Here is a 21056-nt window from a genome sequence, read left to right as displayed (position 1 = left end):
TGGCAGGTGATTATGTGGTTTCAGGATATTTATCATTCATTATATAATTAATACTACTGCTTCTCATTGCGGTATGTTACAGTGTTTGTTTATATGAATGACATCATCCACATCAGTTTTAACTCTTGATTAGCCAATTGGTCCTCTTCAGGATATTGAGTACATTGGCTTTTTTATAGTGGTCTGTTTGGTATTATTGTAGGTCCTACTTGGATTGTTTTATTACTACCTAGATTAAAGGCTATATTTTAGGCGTTTATTATTTTTGTTCACTTTGCTATTTTTGTCTATTTACCAGTGAATTGATACCCAGTAGCTATCCCATACCTTTTCAGAAGTGCACAAAACAAATTGACCGCGCTTTTATGAATGCTTAAAAAGACGGACACCCCTGGATCATAGAACAAAGTCCAAAATGACTCATTCTGCCTCGTTATAGTGAATTTTCTATTGGGGATTCTGTCTGAATTACGTATTTTAGAGATTTACACATAAACCCCGATGTAAGCGCTCAGTGTTGAGCGCAGGATAAATGTGAGTCAAGTTTTACTGCAATCTTTGGGAGGAAGAATGAATTAATAAACAGCAGATCAAAAGTTTTTTTACACAACTTTATTCTTCGGGTCGGTGCAATTACAGCAATACCAGATTTATATAGTTTTTTTTATGTTTTACTACTATCACACACTGAAAAATACTTTTTTTCTTTTACAAAAAAATGTTTGCATCACCATATTTTGAGAGATATATTTTTTCTAGATTTCTGCCAACAGTCAAGTGAGATGAGTTGTTTTTTTGTGAGATGAGTTGACGTTTGTATTGGTACTATTTTCGGGCAAATAACATTTTTTAATCTTTTTTATTCAGATTTTTGGAAAGCAGGATGAACATGAAACATCAATTCAGGATTTTTTTTTTACTTCGCTCATCATGTGGTAAAAGTGATAAAATAGGTTTATTCTTTCGGTTAGTACGATTACAGCAATACCACATTTATATCTTTTTTTATGTTTTGTCACTTTTACACAATAAAAATTATTGTTTTGAAAAAATAATTGTTTTTGCACTGCTCTGTCTTGAGAGTTGTAGCTTTTTTATTTTTCCACTGATAGAGCTGTGTGGTGGCATGTGTTTTGTAGGTCAAGATGTCGGTTTCAGCTATGCCATTTTTGTTTATGTGCAACAATTTATTGCATTTTCTTTCACTGTTTTTTTTCCAGCAGTACCATGATAAAGCATAGTTTTTTTGCCACTTTTTTATCTCTGGTGTTCACTGAAAGAGTTAAATAGTGTGACAGTTTTATAGGTCAGGTTGTTATGGATACGGTGATATTTTATCTTTACATAAATACACGTTTTTATTAGAATATTTTTTCTGTTTGTTTTGTTATTTATTTAGGGATTTTTTAAAAAAAATATTTTTCAACTTTTTTTTTTTTACTTAGTTCCTGTATGGGACATGAAAGTTTAGTAGTCTAATTGGTGGTATAATGCATTGCTATGCACATGCATGGCAATGCATTACACCTGTAGGTGTGACATTGACAGAACGCCTCTTGGATTATGCTAATGGAATGGTCTAACAGGCTACTATAGCTGCAGAGCCAGAGATCTTCATTTGACCTTGGGTTGCCATGACAATGATCAGGAACTACTGATCACGTTGTTGGGATCCATATTGGGTGAGAGAGGGATTACATTCCCTCCCCCAGTCTCCTAAATGCTGCAATCATTATTGATTGTGGCATTTAAAGGGATAAACAGCCAGGGGCAGTGCGGGCATTGTCCCTGGCTGTGAGAGCCAGAGCTTAGCTACCACTTAAGCTGTGCTTAACCACAGCTCCTGTCATAGGCTATAGGTCGGGAACTCCTTCCCGATCATGACGTATGGATCGTAGGGTTCATGAATCCTGATAGAGTTCAGTAGATAAAGAATACCATTTTGCTAAATAAAGGTAGTTAGAAAAATGTTTAATATTTAAATTTGTATTATTTATTTTATTCATTTAATTACATTTCTTAGAGAATATTCTTAAAGGGGTTGTACCACGAATATGTATTATCACTTTTTCAAAAGGGTTAGATGATAACAGGAGTTCTGAGTACTGGGACCACCACTGATCATAAAAATGGGGGTCTAGAGTCTTTTATTTCAATAGACCAAAGGCTGAGCATGACTATCACACTTGACTATGTCCAGCAGCCACACAGACATTGACTTCCTGATAGGTGATATTTTATAATCTTGGGACACCCCCTCTAAGCCATACGTAGCATGTCTACATTTTTTTCATCTGACTCTTCTTTTTATCTTCAGTGGCAGCATATGTTCCAACAGTACATGTAAGGATTGTTCTTCTTCTTGCTTCTTCCTATCCTGTATCAAAAGCAGACTTAAATAATGCAAAAAATCAAGTGTCAGGAACATTTTTAACTTAACGTTAGTGGAATAAGACTACATAACATATTTCAAATTGCTGTTTCCTAGCTTACAAGTAATATGGTCATCACTACAAGTTAGGCTGGTTTCACATCAGCGTTTTTTGCCGGTCGGCAAAAAAACGCATCTTACCGGATCCATTGTCTGCTCAATGTCATGTCAATGGACTTGCGGCAACATGCGTTTGCATGCGTTTGCGTGCGGTAGTGTCAGGATCTGGTGAGTTGCAGTTTTTTACTTTTTATCAAAAACGCTACTTGTTGCGTTTTTCACCTCCATCCAAAAACTGCATGTCACCGAATCCTGTACATTGCGGCAGTAGCTGCAATGTATTTCAATGGGCGCCAGATCTGGTTTTAACAGTTTCGGTTGTATGCTGCAGGAAGGATCCTGTTTGCTGTACAGAACATGGCCTGAATATCACTCTCACTCTCACACATTCTGACACACATTATCACACACACTCTCACTCACACACACACTCACACACACACACTCTCTCTCTCGTCCAGCGCTGCATCCACGCTGTCATGGCAAATTCAGCTCACTCCCGATCACATGACTTTAATGCCCGCCAAGCCCCATTCAGCTCGTTCCCGACCACATGACTCATAAACTGCAAGTCACAGGATCCAGTAAATAACACTTGCGTTTGCATGCGTTCAACTCAAATTCAACAGGATCCAGTCACATGCAATTTGCGTTTGTTTGCCTCAAGGCAAAAAAGCGCTGATGTGAAACCAGCCTAGCAATTCTTCATATTTAGAGATAAGTTTATATTATAGCCAGTATGTTTATTTGTTACAATATTTATTACTTTTAATAATTTATTTGGGTTGTCATAGCTAGAAAAAGGTAGATATGTGTGTGTTTTCTAATTAAGATGTGAATGTGAAATAATAAGCTTGGAAAAATAGATGAAAGACTGTCACAAAATACCGAAAGCTGCTGAAGGATGATGCTTCAAGCTCCAGTTTTCTTCTGTGTCTGATAAATTTGTTCTCGCGGAGATTGAGATCAAGAAATCTTATTAGACATAATGAAAAGCCAATTTGTTATAGAAGACCAAGTGGCTCATGTGTGAGACAAGCAAAGTTGTTGCAGTACATTTTACTAGACATTGTTAATCCTGGAGCCTCTTTGCTCTCCACATTCTAATTCTGTCTTGTTTATGTTTACAGATGGCACAACAAAGAAACTGCGCAGTAATATTCGGCGCAGCACAGAGACGGGTATTGCTGTAGAGATGAGGAATCGGGTGACTAGACAAGGCAGTCGGGAATCCACAGATGGCAGCACAAATAGTAACAGTTCTGATGGAACGTGAGTCTGATTTCTCTTTTTTTTTAAGAATTCAATTTAATTTTTCCAAATACAAGTGACATGTTTCATCCTTAAAGGAGTATTCCTATCTCCAAGATCTTATCCCAATGTAGTAGGTGTAATAATAATATTATTAGACAATATCTCCAATTAGAAATGTAGTATAGTTCTCCTGATTCACTATGTCTCTTACCTCATGTGCAGGGCATGGCAAGACTTAGGTATCCATGGTTATGACCACAAGCAACTAAGGCTACTTTCACACTTGCGTTGGACGGGATCCGTAGCATTGCGTTGTGTGGCAGATGCAACGGATGCGTTGCATACAGTGGCACAACGGATGCTACGGATCGTACAAAACAACGTAAAGCTTTTTTTTTTTTTTTTCTTCTTTACAGTTTTACCGGCAGCAGACTATTGTGAACGATCAGCTGATCGCTCTCAATAGCCGGCGGCCGGGCGATCAGCTGAGCGCTATCACATGCCGGCGACCGGGCGCTCAGCTGAGCGCTCTCAATAGCCGGCGGCCGGACGATCAGCTGAGCGCTCTCACATGCCGACGGCCGGGCGATCAGCTGAGCGCTATCACACGCCGGCGGCCGGGCGCTCAGCTGAACGTTCGGCCACCGAGAAACAAAATAAAGTTTCTGTGATTTAAAAAAAAAGAGCATACGCAGTGAAAGATAAAGGTTTCCGTCGCTCAAAAAAACGCTATATGCAGCGTTCCTTCCACCCAACGCAGCGTCAAAATAACGACACTGCGTTGTCGAGCAGATGCAATGCTGACACTTGCGTTACAGTGCGTTGTCCATACAAGTCTATGGAGAATAGCGCAGTGCGTTAATGGACTGCGCTATTCTCCATAGTGACGGACTCCGCTGAACGCAAGTGTGAAAGTAGCCTTACTAACTAACTGTTACTACCGTATTTTTCGGACCATAAGACGCACTTTTTTTCCCCCAAATGTTGGGTTAAAATGGGGGGTGCATCTTATGGTTTGAATATAGGGCTGCGGGAAATGAGGGTGCTGCGGTGGAGTGGGTCATCGGGGGCACGAGCAGGCTGCAGCAGCAATTAATATGCACGCCCATCCTTCCGCCCATCATCTCTCAGCGCTGAAGCCGGCACTGACAGGTGGGCGGGGTGATGGGCAAGGGATAAACAGCTGGCCCGCATGATCACCCCTGGCAACTGCAGTCTGGAGTGATCATGTGCAGCTGTATTCACTGCCCCCCGAACATCATCATCAGTGCGGGGGGCAGTGAATCAGTACACATTACTCACCGTTCCTCTGCAGCATCACAATCTCCTCCTGTCTGTGCCGGTCAGCTGACTTGCGTGGAGACTAGCGGGGCGCACAGCAATGACGTAATCGCTGTGCGCACGTGTCCACACGCAGCCGCCGGCACAGACAGGAGGAGATCGCGATGCTGCAGGGGAACGGGGACGGCTCCACTCAGCGGCGCTGCCGCTGACATAGACGCTAAGAGGAGTGGTGCTGCAGGGAGTGAGGTGAGGTAAGGTGAGTATGAACGTTTATTTTTTTTTTTATGTGCCACAGGATGCGGCCATACACCAGGATGATGGGGGTATATGAGCAGGATAGGGGTTTATTATGAGCAGCATGGGGAGTATATGAGCAGGCTGGGGAGTATATGAGCAGGCTGGGGAGTATATGAGCAGGCTGGGGAGTATATGAGCAGGCTCAGGAGTATATGAGCAGCATGGGGAGTATATGAGCAGCATGGGGAGTATATGAGCAGGATGGGGAGTATATGAGCAGGATGGGGAGTATATGAGCAGGATGGGGAGTATATGAGCAGTATGGGGAGTATATGAGCAGGATGGGGAGTATATGAGCAGCATGGGGAGTATATGAGCAGCATGGGGAGTATATGAGCAGGACATTACCCCATAACAGTGTCAGCAGCAGATCCTCGCCCCATAAGTGTGTCATGACCACATTTTTTGCTTAAAATTTTATTTTCCTATTTTCCTCCTCTATAACCAGGGTGCGTCTTATGGTCCGGTGCGTCTTATAGTCCGAAAAATACGGTATATGCATGGTCGTAACCATGAATACCTAAGGTCCTGCAATGCCTTGAACATAAGGTAGAGACATGGCTATATCAGGAGAACTATACTACATTTCTTATTGGAAATATGTGCTAATAATATTATTATTTCACCTTCTACATTTACGATAGTACCTTGGAGATGGGACTAACCTTTTAATTCTGTGTTGTTCAGTTTACTGATGTACATATACGCAAATATACTTAGATAAATGGTGTTCTTTTACAGGGGTCTTCTGTGTACTTAGCAATCAGCTGAAAGACGTAGTAATGGCACTCGTCATGTGAATGGTGTGAGCTGCAGTACAACTTATGGGAGGCATGTGTGGTGCTGAATTACACAATAAAGAGGCTACAGCCCTCACAATAGTGCCATAGACCAGTGTTTCTCAACTCCAGTCCTCAAGACCCACCAACAGATCGCGTTTTCAGGTTTTCCTCAATCAGGTTTTTAGGATTTCCTTAATGGTGCACAGGTGATGGACTTATTCCCAGTCTAATATTTAGGAAAACCTGAAAACATTATCTGTTGGTGGGTCTTGAGGACTGGAGTTGAGAAACGCTGCCATAGACCCCTCATTGTACTGATTGGCTGCAGTCATAGAAGTCAGACAACTACTGACCAAACATTGCCTATCCAAACATAGGACATGATTGTAAAGGAAACAAATAGTTAAATGTCAGCAATACCTAGCAACAAGACCAGCCAATTACCTAATATAGGGGTTCCCAACCCATGGCTCACAAGCCCCTCCTATGTGGCTCATGGCTATCTGATAAACTCAGCGTGGGCATAGCAGACAACTGAGTGCCAGATGAAGTAGAGGAATAGGAGCAACCATGAAAAGACTGTAGTATAATGGCACTGTGGCTGCCTCCTCCTTCTTGCTCATGACGTCATCTACCTCAACATGCTGCTGCCTCCAACACCTTTTAGCTTATCACGGTACCGTCTTCCAAAACACATAGCCATTGACAGGCGGCCTGCTTCCAACTGCATACTCCTCTGCTCCTCACTATGCGTATGCAGAATGTACACATTGTCCCAGTTGCTCCCCCAAACCTGCCCCCCCCACATTCTCCTTTCAACATTTTTCTTTATCAAGAGGAAACAATAAGGAAGTCATAAAGGATAGTAATGTCATTTTACATAGTTATGGTTTCATGATTATTCTAACTGTGCTCACTTCCACATCAGGTGGTGAGTGGTGCGTCATGTATCTGAATACCTGCTGTGTCGCATGCATGATTGTCAGGTACTGTGCTCCTGCCCTATTTATGTTAAAGCCGGGCTCTTGTTTCCTCTCAGGTAGCAGGGACGGACCGGCCGGTTGTGAGAGCAAGCTTAAAACACCATAAAGACAGGAGATTATAGTGAGTCAAATAGCTCTCCGCCCCTTTATTGGTTCTGAAGGTTTCTTTATACTTTTCAAACTGATTACGCAATATGAGACACGTGATATGATTATACAACTTTAGATTATACCAAATATAGTCATTTGGAAGTTATTCATGATATCATCACATATGGAAAGGATTAATGTTTCAATGCCAAGAAAGGATTATTATTAAACTTATTAAAGACAGTTGCATGACACCTGCCTACGGTACATTAATTCCGGCAGGAATCTATAGGTGTAACATCAGTGGTCCTGCTCCCCCTTCTCAAAACAGATGTGTGCAGAGCCAGAATAGTTCTTTAAACATGATTCTGACTTACCATATTTTTTGCTTTATAAGACGTACTTTTCCTCCCAAAAATTTGGGAGGAAAATGGGGGGTGCGTCTTATATAGCGGTACCTGGGGGGGGGGGTCCTGTCTGAGGCGATCGGGCGGCCGGGTGCCTGTGGCTGCATGCAAGCGGCCGGGTACCTGTGCTTGCGTGCAGTGGCAGCCAGGTACCCATGGCTGTGTGCGGGCGGCAGTCAGGTGCTGTGTGCGGGCGGCAGCCGGGTGCTGTGTGCGGGTGGCAGCCGGGTGCTGTGTGCGGGCGACAGTTGGGTGCCAGTGCGGGCGGCAGCCGGCTGCCGCCCTCACACAGGCACCCGGCTGCTGCCCTCACACAGGCACCCAGGTGCCGCCCGCACACAGCACCCGGCTGCCGCCCGCACACAGCCACGGGTACCCGGCTTCCACCGCACGCAAGCACAGGTACCCGGCGGCTTGCACGCAGGGTGGGCGGGCAGCCTGCTGGCTGCCACTCTGTGCGTGCGAGGCGGGCAGCTGTGCAGCAAGTTACCAGTTGTCCGCAGTCCCACTTTCAAATGATGGCACCGGTGGAGCTCTTGGATGAGAGCTCCATCTGCGCACGCGCTGCTCCGGGAGTCAGCGCGTGCGCAGATGGAGCCCTTGGATGAGAGCTCCATCTGCGCATGTGTCGCTCCGGGCGCCATTACTTGAAACGGGACCGCGGACACACTGGGAAAACACCGCATCCGTCTGCTCCACCACTGAGCAGTCCCCGCCGCTGCCACCACTGAGCAGTCCCCGCCGCTGCCACCACTGAGCAGTCGCCGCCGCTGCCACCACTGAACCGGGACCGTGGACACTCACTGCACTGGCCTGCTGCACGGCTCACCCGCCGCCGCTGCTGCCGCCACCACGGACCCCACGGCTCCTGCCACCACGGACTCCACCGCGCCTGCAACCACGGACGCCACGGCACCTGCAACCACGGACCCCGCTGCCACTGACCCGCCGTGCCTCCTGTGACCCCGCTTCACCACCACTGCTGCCCCCCTCCGGTAAGAGAACACCGGAGTATAAGACGGACCCCATTTTTCTTTTTTTACCTTTTTTTATGTCTAAATTTGGGGTGCGTCTTATAATCCGGTGTGTCTTATAAAGCAAAAAATACGGTAATTGTAAGTTCAGCACCATTTGGACAGCCATAGGGAATATTCACACTGAGTTAGTTAGTTTTTTTAGGCATTTTTGCAGCAGAAACTGAATGGAAATCCTCCAAATTCTCCCTCATAACTCAAAACTACTCACAAAATCAGAGTTCTTTTCAGTTTCTGCTCCAAAACCTTAAAAAAAAAAACAAAATTCAGTGTGCACATACCCTTAAAAGATTATTGAGTCTCCAATCACTTCTGAACCTCAAGTTCTTCGGCGCTGGTGCAATCATATCTACAGATGCCTGCTGGGGTGCTTAGACCGTTAGCAGGTATTGTGCACCTATCCTATTCTAATTATACTTGCTGATCAAGTACAGACCCCGGCAGGCATCTGTAGATATGATGTGGCATCACAATATAGATATGAGGAAAACCCCTTTAAAGACAGTAACAGATATACACTATCTGTCATTGGTATTATCCCGATATATACACTTTTGTCATGATTAAGAGCACACCGTTGCTTGAAACGTGTTGATGTTAGCCATGCCTTGATATTGCATGATGTTTTATTTACAATTTTTCATTAAATTATTTTTGTAATCTACTCCAGATGCCGGACTAATTGCTCTAATCTTTACATAGCCATAGTCCCTGTCCAATGTCCCCCCCACACATTAATTATATGTCCATGATAGCATCATTATGAGGTGGGAGAGGACGTTATTAGGGTCTTAAAATGAATTGGGAGGTGCGAGAGAATGCTATTGGGTACTTAGCAAAATTTGGATATAGTCTCTCACCTACTTGTTAGTGTGTATGGGCCTTTGTAGTGTACTAGATTTTATAAAAGCACATGTTCGTCCCCTGTATAGTGATGTCCCCCATCCTGGCCCCTTCCTGGCATAATGTTCCCATCCTATAATAATGTCCCCCATTTTCAGTCCATTCATTGTATAATGCCTCTCATCCTGAGCCCCTTCTTGGTATAATGTCTCCAATTCTGGGCCCTTTCCCATCTGCATCGGTTGCACTCACAATATGTCCACCCCTGGGTAGTTAAACAAGAGTAATCAGATCTAGCGCCTCATTCAGACTTACATGTACATGTTATATCTGTATTTTTCATGGACAAAACGCATACCAATATAAATTATGCTGATATTTACATGTTTGTATTTTGTCGCAGACTGAGTGTCTGTGCAACACACACGCTGACATGTCAATTTATGTCTGGTAGCATGGATGAAAAGTATGATTACATGTCTATAGTTCCATGAAAAGCACGTACCGCACACATGGATCCATGTGCCAGCCATTGCCATCCATATGATGTACGTGTTGAATATTGCTAAGGACAGGAGGAGCTTTGTCATTTATTGTGTGATTTATTTATGCATTCGTGCAAAACACTGATGATACACTGATGACACCTGTCTCAGTTTTGCGTATGTAAAAAACACTGATGTCCGAATAAGGTCAAGAAGGCAGATGCTGGCTGCGTTGCAAAGCCAACACTCCCTGCGCCTACCAGCAAGTGCAGCTACTAAGCCCACACTATCCGATGCGTGATATACTTGTAGGTCACATACAGAGCCGGCTCCAGGTTTTTGTGGGCCCTGGGCGAAAGAGTCTCAGTGGGCCCCATCCACACATAGACATGCACAGATACATACACATACAGGCATACATACACATATACTGACACAGTCTATACACTGACATACCTAGATACACATCATACATGCACACACCGACACATTATTTTTATATTTTTACATATTTATATATATTTCTAATACTGGGAAGCCGGCAACAGCCTCACTCACCACCCCACTTGTCTCCATCCAGCTCCTCCTGGGCATGTGTCTGTGCCACACTGATTGGTGGCCGTCACTAACATACATGGCCGCACATAGAGCACAGTAGCACCGCTGTATATACATCACAAGAGAGGCTGGGGACATACACATTACTGGGGGGCATACATATTACTGAGGAAAGGGGTATACAGCAATGGGGGGCATAAAGCTCTAGAGGGGGGCAGTGGCCCTGAGGTGGGGGGACAATTATCTCTGAGGTGGGGGGTGACATGCAGCTCTGGGGGTATACAGCTCTGGGGTGGGGGGGACATACAGCTTTGGGGGGGTATACAGCACCAGGGTGGAGGGGACATACAACTCTGGGGGTATAGTAGTATGCAGCCCCCATACTCCTTCATATAGTGTCATGAAGCCCTCATAGTCCCCCCATGCAGCACTATGCAGCCCCCATATTGCACTATGCAGCCCCCATATGGCATTACGCAGCTCCCATATGGCATTATGCAGCCCCATATTGCACTATTGAGCCCCTATATGGCACTATGCAGACACAGATAGCATTAGACACCTTCATGTTGTATACAGCCCGCATATAGCATAATGCAAACCCAGATAGCATTAGGCATCCTCATGTAGTATACAGCCCGCATATTGCAGAATGCAGATCCAGATAACATTAGGCACCCTCATGTAGTACACAGCCCCTATATAGCACAGTGCAGACCCAGATAGCATAAAGCATCCTCATGTGGTATACAGCCCGCATATAGCACAGTGCAGAACCAGAAAGCATTAGGCATCCTCATGTGGCATACAGCCCGCATATAGCACAATGCAGACCCAGATAGCATTAGGCATCCTCATGTAGTTTACAGCCTGCATATAGCACAGTGCAGACCCAGATAGCATTAGACATCCTCATGTAGTACACAGCCCCTATATTGCACAGTGCAGAGCCAGATAGCATTAGGCACCCTAATGTAGTATACAGCTCGCATATATGTAGTATGCAGCTCGCATATAGCACAATACAGACCCAGATAGCACAGTGCAGAGCCAGATAGCATTAGGCATCCTCACGTAGTGCACAGCATCCATATAGCACAATACCAGACCCAGATAGCATCCTCATGTAGTATACATCCCGCATATAGCACAGTGCAGACCCAGATAGCATTAGGCATCCTCATGTAGTATACAACCCGCATATAGCACAGTGCAGACCCAAATAGCATTAGGCATGCTCATGTAGTACACAGCCCCTATACAGCACAGTGAAGACCCAGAAAGCATTAGGCACCTTCATGTAGTTGTAGTATACAGCCCCCTGTTATTATCCAGTAACCGTGGAAGATTACAAAAACTCCCATTGGTGAAAAAATGCCAAGAAAACAGGAGTAGTTGGAACCTGGGCTGACCGCAATCCCCTAACTATGAGACCACACTAGAAGTAGCCGTGGAGCGTTCCTAAAAACCTAGATGCCTCATCACAGCCTAAGAAACTAGCTACTCCTCACAGAAAGAAATGGGGAAATCTACCTTGCTTCAGAGTAGTCCCCAAAGGAGTAGATAGCCCCCAACATACAAAGATTACGGTGATGTAGGAAAACACAATACACAGGAAAAATAGATTTAGCAAAGGTGAGACCCAACTAACTTGATACAAAGAAAAGGAAAGGAAACTGATTGTGGTCAGTGTAAAATCCCTGTAGAAAAATACCAAACTCCTGATAGTAAAAATGGCCCTGGAGGTCGAACGACCTCACCCCACTATATCAGGTACTCCTGTAAATAATGGGAGAACAAAATACCAAAAAAACACAAAATACAGAAGAGCAAATAATCAAATTAGACAGGGAGAAAATCCCTTTTCTTGCAGGAGAGCTAGCAAAGGGGAACTCCCATGCTCACAGCACAAGAGAAACCAAACTTCACCTGCAAGAAAACAGATACAAAGCAAAACAAGGAAAAACAACCACCCTAAGGTGTAAACCAGGAAGCAAGGAAAAAACTGAGAACTTATTTGCAGACGTCTTGCTCAGGGAAACAGGGAAGGATAAAACTCCAAGCCAGGAACAGAGACTGAGGAATATACAATTATAACCGGCGCCAGCAAGGCAAAAAGTGCTCTCCTATATAGACCAGGCTTGTCTGCAATAGGACTTCCCTAATTCCCAATTAACGCCAACACCTGTCTGAGTCACAGGCTCAGATTCAGCTCCACTACCATTCCTGGCCACCAGAGGGAGCTTCAAAACAGCACCCACACAGACGACATTCACAACAGCCCCCATATATCACAGTGCAGACACAGAAAGCATTAGGCACTCTCATGTAGTATACAGCCCCCATATAACACAGTACAGACCCAGATAGCATTAGGCACTCTCATGCAGTATACAGCCCCCCCATATAGCACAGTGCAGACCCAGATAGCATTAGGCACCTTCATGTAGTATACAGCCTGCATATACAACAGTGCAGACCCAGATAGCATTAGGCACCTTCATGTAGTATACATATACGCTCTACCCCAGCATATCAGATTCTCTCCTACCGTGAAAAGCTTCAAGAGGAACCTGAAGATCCACCTCTTCCGACAAGCCTACAACCTACAATAACCCTCAGTCCAGTACACCACTGCACAACCAGCTCTGTCCTCACCTATTGTACCCTCACCCATTCCCTGTAGACTGTGAGGTCTTGCGGGCAGATTCCACTCTCCTCCTATACCAGTCTGTTTTGTACTGTTAATGATTGTTGTACTAGTTTTTATGTTCCCTTTTTCACTTGTAAAGCGCCATGGAATTAATGGCGCAATAATAATAAATGATAATAATAATACAGCAGTCCGCATATAGCACAGTGCAGACCGAGATAGCATTAGGCACTTTCATGTAGTATACAGCCCGCATATAGCACAATGCAGACCCAGATAGCATTAGGCACCCTCATGTAGTATACAGCCGCCATATAATTTAATGCACCCCCATGGTCATCTGGCCACAGTGATTGGATGCATACTCACTTCTCCTCGTTCCCCCGCTGCTCTGTTCTCCTTGGCGCGTCCACTGCTGTTGCTCTGACCACACTGCAGGTGCGCAGTGTTGACATCACCGTGCTCCGCTATTGAGCTGTCAGAGCACCGACAGACACAGCGGGGAGAATGATGAGAGAGGGAGGGCGCCGCTCCATCTCATCATTGCTCTCAATTTTATTGGCAACTGCAATGCCGATACAATTGAGAGCGTGATCCTTGGCGGGGGGAGGCTGGTGACAGCGCGGGCACCGGGCCTCCCTAACTAGCTGTGCTCCACTCCTGCTACCACGAGTGGGCCCCCCCGACAGCCCAGGGCCCCGGCATTTGACCGGGTTTGCCGGGTGCTGACGCCGGCCCTAGTCATGTTGAGGGTAAGAATGGAGTAACCTGAAATACTTGATTCAGCCATTTCACAGACCCAAATATGTAGTTTAGTTGATGTAGCCTAACATACATATTTATGAATGCTTTTGTTTTCTACTAACATATATATGAATATATTCAGTGATTTTCCTTAATACAAAATGCCAGCTGTAAACCCTCTAATCCCGGGAAAAGTTTTGGGAGAGCCCATCTCACCAGGCTGATGTTTCCCCGAGCTAGTCTGCTGAGCACTGGCAGTGACACGCGAGTTAACGACTCACCTCAGAAACCAATGAACCTGAAACAACTGAAGCAGCGAGCGGCTGCTATTCCACCCAATATCTCAGAAGGCTTCTCTGAGTCAGCGCCTCAAACTGTTCACATGAAGCCTCATCACGCTTTGGCTCTTTATCAAGAGCAGACCACCAAGGTTCACAAGTCGGCCCTGGATGGACTAGCACCGACCAAGTATCCTCCTTCTCATTTAACATCTGAAAAAGAACCACAGATCTGAAGCAGATTTTTTTTGGTTATGTGCTGACCTCAAGATAAAATCTAGACTCAACCTTCCTTGGTCAGGATAATGTGCCCTAATGAAAGTAATAAAGCCAATCTTAATAGCCCCTGTAAATCATGGAGTTACCCTCGAACAGATAAAACAGGTATCCAAGGGTGGAGCCAGAGCCCGTAGAGCTGTGTCAAACAATGACCTATTGGAAGACCCCCATGTATACTGTATATAGATGTAATTGGGAGTCCCAAGGGGGTTCCCAGATGAGTATAAGGCCCGAGAGCATGACTAGCACGTACCTATATACTGTAGCTTGAAACGTGAAGATTCCCTGGGAAGTCCCTCGATTTAAGATAAAGGCAGACAGATGATCTTATTATTAAGGGGGACTGTGAGGGCCTATGAATCAATTGTCCAAAATAATAAGATAATCTGTCTTTGTATAACCATTGCTTAAATGCTATCTTGTATACTAGGATACATCTTCTGGAATGTATTATTGAAACTAATCATGCTAAACTGAACAAAGCAGGCATTCAGGAGGCTAGCTTAGACTGGTCTCTTGAATGTCAGTAACAAGATGATGACGTAGGTGCATAGACTTTGCTTATCTCCAGGTGCCTTATCAAGGACAGTATAGTCATGTAGGAAACTGTAGCCAAATAAGGGAATAAGTGACACCAAGTTAGATATTTGGTTAACAGCAATATGAATGTACTGAATGAATTGAATAACTGTGTTTGTTTTACATTACATGGATTAGAAGAGCATTGAGCTTCTCCCGGATAGAGATACATCTCTGTGTCGTCATTTCTCCTGTTTCATATACATCTGCGCAGTTCTAATCTGGAATCCACCTCCGAGACCCTGTGAGACCCCCTAGAGGTCTCCCCCAACAGTCACATATAGGGAAGGTGTTAGAGGGGTCATACAAAATTAGCAAAAAACATGGCTACTTTTGTCTTCAAACAGCACCATACCTGTCCATGGATATCGTCTGTTTTTCTGCTCTGCTTAATTAAAGTGACTGCTATAAATCTGCAATGCCAAACACATTTTGTTGACATTTGTGGTACTGCATTTGGAAGAAATCACTATTTTCCAAAGTCTGTACAACCCATTAGGGCTATTATAAAACTATTTGTCATTACCATCTGCTTGACAGATCCTTGTTTTTATTCTATGAGATTAAGATGGCATATATTCTGCACTATCATCATCCAGCCAATGTTAACCCCTTAACGACCCTTGATGTACTGGGTACGTCATGGTGACATGGTGCTAAGCGACCCATGACGTACCCAGTCCGTCATGGCGAAATCGCGGACCCGGAGCCCCGGTGAGTGCAGTTGGTGCACACAAACCTTAGATTCGGGGAGGAGGGGACCTCTGCCTGACCTCAGGAGGGGTGGTGCCTCCTCCCCGGACCTACGGAGGCTGTGATTGGCTGACGAACTCCGCTCAGCCAATCACAGCCACTGTAATGTTTCAGCCATTGAAAATAGCTGAAACATTGAATTCCAGCCCTAATCAGAGCAGCTGTAGCTCTGATCATTGGCTGGAGCTGGGTGATCGGTGCTTCACCCGCCCCCAGCTCTGATTGGAGAGATCGGCCTTGTGACCGATCTCTCCAATCACCGTGGATCTGGGGCCGGAGACCACTCCCCTCAGCTTTACTCCGTCCATGGAAACCGAGGGGAGTGATCTCTGCAAATGCCCTCATAAGTCTCTGACCCCCCAATCATCCGCCCCTGCCCCGATCCCTTGATCCGCTGCCGATCCACGGCTGATCTCCTGCAGCCGCCTCCATCTGCCACCGCTCTCCCCCATCAGCCGCTGCCCCCCTCCGTGAGCTGCTGCGCGCTCTCTCCCATGCTCATCTGCTGCCCCCTCCACCATCTCCCACCCCCCCGATCTGCTGCCCGCCCTCCGTGAGCTGCTGCGCGCTCTCTCCCATGCTCATCTGCTGCCCCCTCCACCATCTCCCACCCCCCGATCTGCTGCCCCCTCCCCATGTCACCTTCCCGATCTGCTGCCCACCCTCCGTGAGCTGCTGCGCTCTCTGTCCCATGCTCATCTGCTGCCCCCTCCGCCATCTCCCACCCCCCCGATCTGCTGCCCCCTCCACCATCTCCCACCCCCCTGATCTGCTGCCCCCTCCCCCATCTCACCTTCCCGATCTGCTGGCCCCTCCCCCATCTCACCTTACCGATCTGCTTCCCCCTCCCCCATCTCACCTTCCCGATCTGCTGCCCTCTCCACCAGCTCTCACCCTGATCTGCTGCCCGACCTCTGCCATCCTCCGCCGCTCCTCCATCCACCGCGCCCTTTCCCATCCTCTGCCGCCCTCTCCCATCCTCTGCCGCCCTCTCCCATCTTCTGCCGCCCTTTCCCTTCCTCTGCCGCCCTCTCACTTCCTCTGCCGCCCTCTCCCATCATCTGCCGTGCACTCTCCCATCCTCTGCCATGCACTCTCCCATCTTCTGCCGTTCACTCTCCCATCCTCCGCCGTCCTCTGCCGCCCTCTTCCATTCTCTGACGCCCTCTCCCATCCTCTGACGCCCTCTCCCATCCTCCGCCGTGCACTCTCCCATACTCTACCGTGCACTCTCCCATCCTCCGCCGTGCACTCTCCCATCCTCCGCTGCGCCCTCTCCCATCCTCCGCCGTGCCCTCTCCCATCCTCCCTCCATCTTTTTTTCATCCCACCTAGTCCCCCCCTTTTTGCAGCACATCCGTGCGTGTGTCCTGATTTTTTTTCTGTAAACTAAGAATGAAATACAAATAAACTTAGTTTAGGGCCAGTAAAATTATACTGTAGTAATCGTCAACTACAGTATTTTTTACTAAATATTGTAAGGGTCAGCCCAGTGCCATACGTGAGAGCGATGCATATGGGGTCTCATAACGCATCATCCGGCACGGTCGCTCTCTTCCAGACAGGAGTGTGCGGCTGTGCCGGATGATGCGATGCGAGATTCGTGCATCACTCTCACGTGTGGCACTTGCCATAGTGTCAGTTGCAGGCGCTCATTATTTTATTATTTTTTTTACTGACGTCCGTATTTTTTATTTCGCCAAACTATTTTTTTTTGTATGGGGGGAGTCTAGTTTCCAAAATGGGGTCGCATGTGGGGGAGCTCCATTGTTTAGGCACCTTAGGGGGTCTCCAAATGCAACATGGCGTCCGCTAATAATTCCAACCAATTTTGCTGTAAAATGGCGCTCCTTTTCTTCTGAGCCCCGCCGTGCGCCCAAACAATTGATTTCCACCACATATGAGGTAACTGCGCACTCAGGAGAAATTGCACAATATGTTTTATGGTGCATTTTTTCCTGATACCCTTGTGAAAAAAAAGCTACCTGTTTGAAAAAACAATTTTGTGGTAAAAAAAAAATATATATTTTCACGGCTGAACATTTCAAACATTTGTGAAGCCTCCAGGGGTTCAAAGTGCTCACTAAACAGCTAGATAAATTCCATGAGGGGTCTAGTTTCCAAAATGGGGTCAATTGTGGGGGAGCTTCATTGTTTAGGCACCTCAGGGGGTCTCCAAACGCAACATGGCGTCCACTAATAATTCCAGCCAATATTGCTGTGAAATGGCGCTCCTTCTCTTCTGAGCCCTGCCGTGCGCCCAAACAATTGATTTCCACCACATATGAGGTATCTGCGTACTCAGGAGAAAATGGACAATACGTTTTATGGTGCATTTTTTCCTGATACCCTTGTGAAAAAAAAGCTACCTAGTCGAAGCAACAGTTTTGTGGTAAAAAAATGTTTTTTTTTCACGGCTCAACGTTATAAACGTCTGTGAAGCCCCCAGGGGTTCAAAGTGCACATCAGACATCTAGAAAAATTATTTGAGGGCTCTAGTTTCTAAAATGGGGTCACTTGTGGGGGAGCTCCATTGTTTAGGCACCTCAGGGGGTCTCCAAACCCGACATGGCGTCCGCTAATGAGTTCTGCTAATTTTGCACTAAAAAATTCAAATGGTGCTCCTTGCCTTCCGAGTCCTGCCGTGTGCCCAAACATTTGATTTCCACCACATATGAGGTATCTGTGTACTCAGGAGAAAATGGACAATACATTTTATGGTGCATTTTTTCCTGATACCCTTGTGAAAAAAGCTACCTAGTTGAAGCAACAGTTTTGTGGTAAATTTTTTTTTCTTTTCACGGCTCAATGTTATAAACTTCTGTGAAGCCCCCAGGGGTTCAAAGTGCACATCAAACATCTAGAAAAATTATTTGAGTGCTCTAGTTTCTAAAATTGGGTCACTTGTGGAGGAGCTCCATTGTTTATGCACCTCAGGGGGGTCTTCAAACCTGACATGGCGTCCGCTAATGAGTGCAGCTAATTTTGCACTCAAAAATTCAAATGGCGCTCCTTGCCTTCCGAGCCATGCCATGTGCCCAAACATTTGATTTCCACCACATATGAGGTATCTGCGTACTCAGGAGAACATGCACAATACATTTTATGGTGCATTTTTCCTGATACCCTTGTGAAAATGCTAAATTTTATGGCTAAAGTAACATTTTTGTGTAAAAAAGTAAAGTTTTCATTTTTCCTCCTACATTGCTTTGGTTGCTGTGAAGCTCCTAAAGAGTTAATAAACTTCTTGGATGTGGTTTTGAGCAGATTGAGGGGTGCAGATTTTAGAATGGGGTCACTTTTGGGTATTTTCTGTCGCCTAGGTTTCTCAAATCACTCCAAATGTGATGTGGTACCTAAAAAATTTTTTGGGGTAAATTTTGTTGTAAAAATGAGAAATTCCTGATGAACTTTGAACCCTTCTAACTTCCTAACGGAAAAAAATTTTGTTTCAAAAATTGCGCTGGTGTAAAGTAGACAAGTGGGAAATGTTATTTAGTAACTATTTTGTGTGGCATATCTCTCAGATTTATGGGCATAAAATTTCAAATTTTGAAAATTGTGAAATTTTCAAAATTTTCTCCAAATTTCCGAAATTTTCACAAATAAATACAAAATATATCGGCCTAAATTTACCACTGACATGAAGTACAATATGTCACGAAAAAACAATGTCAGAATCGCCAGGATCTGTTGAAGCGTTCCAGAGTTATAACCTGTCAAAGTGACACTGGTAAAAATTGCAAAAAATGGCCGGGTCTTAAAGGTGAAAACAGGCTTGGGGCGGAAGGGGTTAAAGGGACTCTGTCAGCACAGAATTAATGTTCAAAACAAGTACATGCACTTAGTACACCCTTGGTTTGGCCAAACGTTTAACAGGCTTGCCTGATTTAAATCCATAAGTTTACAGTCACTCTATGTATTGTGCAAGCCTGCCACCTCTAGTCATACTCTTTCAAAGAGTATGTATATTGCATACTCATAGCCACATGACCGCTGTTCCCAGCTATCAAACTGGCAAATCTACACAGTGCACAGTGTGTGTGATGTGAGGATTCACAAGTCGTCAGTCAGATAGACTGACTTCAGGCTTATTGATTTAGACCGGACAACCCCTTTAGATATCCAAGGTGGGAAGGTGCACTGAATTGTTTTGCCATGTCATGATGCACCGGGCACCTGTAGTTGGCTTGAACATTCATTCTGTGTTGTCAGAGCCTTTTTAGCAGAATACATACACCTAGGATTTCACTGTGTTGAGCGCCTTTTCTGGCTGCCGGCAGTGTTTTCTCTGGCTGGTCTCCTCGAAATCAATGATTGTTTTGTCTTTCTGGTCTTCTAGGCATTGCTCCCATCTGGCCAGAATCCTACTCCACACTGATGACGGGCAGTACCCCAAAACAACTGTCTGTGTATGGATACCTGGCCTTGGTATTTCCATTGTCATATCCTTAAACTCGTCAAGAGTTGGATATTGACTAAAAGGGCCACTTAGTATGGTGGTTATGGTGGTCTCCTAAAAATAGCCACTCCTTGGCTAGGTCCTTCCCGGAGGGATATCTGGCTAGTTTTCGTGTCGAGATGCCTAACAGAGGCTCCACGGACCTTTTTGATTTTTTAGCAGAATAGGCTTTTTCACTCATCCATTGTGGTTGTCATACAAGCTGGCATGTTTGCCGGAAAGATAACCTTAACTTCTGTTCTTGTTTTAATGGAGACCTTTAAAATAGAATGTAAAAATATTTCCATGGCACATGCTTCCTCAGAGTGATTTGTTCCACTTGAATATACGTATTACAACACTCTCAGTTGTTCTATAACTTTTATCACTTTAATATTCAGAAAGTTTTCTTTTTTGGATTTGCAGATTTATTTTCCCTACAACACGATTAGGAGCAGAGAGTCAGTTCAGCAACTTTCTAGATGGACTTGGACCTGCACAAATTGTGGGAAGACAAACTCTTGCTACACCTCCCATGGGTGAGTACACATGTTACATTTGCTGCCTTTCCACTAAATTGTATGGCGCATTCACAAATTGGCGAATTTATATCTCTCCATGTGATTAGCTGATTTCCAGGTCAGCTGGAAAAATTGTATAAAAGTATATAAAGGTTATAATGGTTCAACTCCTTAAAACCCTTCCTGCCCATGACGTTAATGGTTGTACATTTCACTGTGAATCACTGTACTGTATCACAGTTTATTTCTGTCCCTGTATATCAACATGAGGGATTCTGCTGTAACATACAGCTGTAATGA

The 21056-nt window shown here is 45.1% G+C and overlaps 1 protein-coding gene across 1 annotated transcript in view; it reads left to right on the top strand.

Annotated features, from left to right (window-relative positions):
- RIMS3 (regulating synaptic membrane exocytosis 3) overlaps positions 1-21056 on the top strand; it is a 240738-nt gene that overhangs the window by 162613 nt on the left and 57069 nt on the right. Inside the window, exons 3-4 of the mRNA XM_075336120.1 lie at positions 3622-3763; positions 20662-20774. Of these exons, the coding sequence (XP_075192235.1) occupies positions 3622-3763; positions 20662-20774 (255 nt within the window). The remainder of the gene's footprint in view (positions 1-3621; positions 3764-20661; positions 20775-21056) is intronic.

Source organism: Anomaloglossus baeobatrachus, chromosome 2 (genome assembly GCF_048569485.1).
Source record: "Anomaloglossus baeobatrachus isolate aAnoBae1 chromosome 2, aAnoBae1.hap1, whole genome shotgun sequence".
In the NCBI taxonomy this organism is placed as follows: domain Eukaryota; kingdom Metazoa; phylum Chordata; class Amphibia; order Anura; family Aromobatidae; genus Anomaloglossus; species Anomaloglossus baeobatrachus.
The sequence above is the reverse complement of the archived record's forward strand: the minus strand, read 5'-3'. Positions and strand labels throughout refer to the sequence as shown.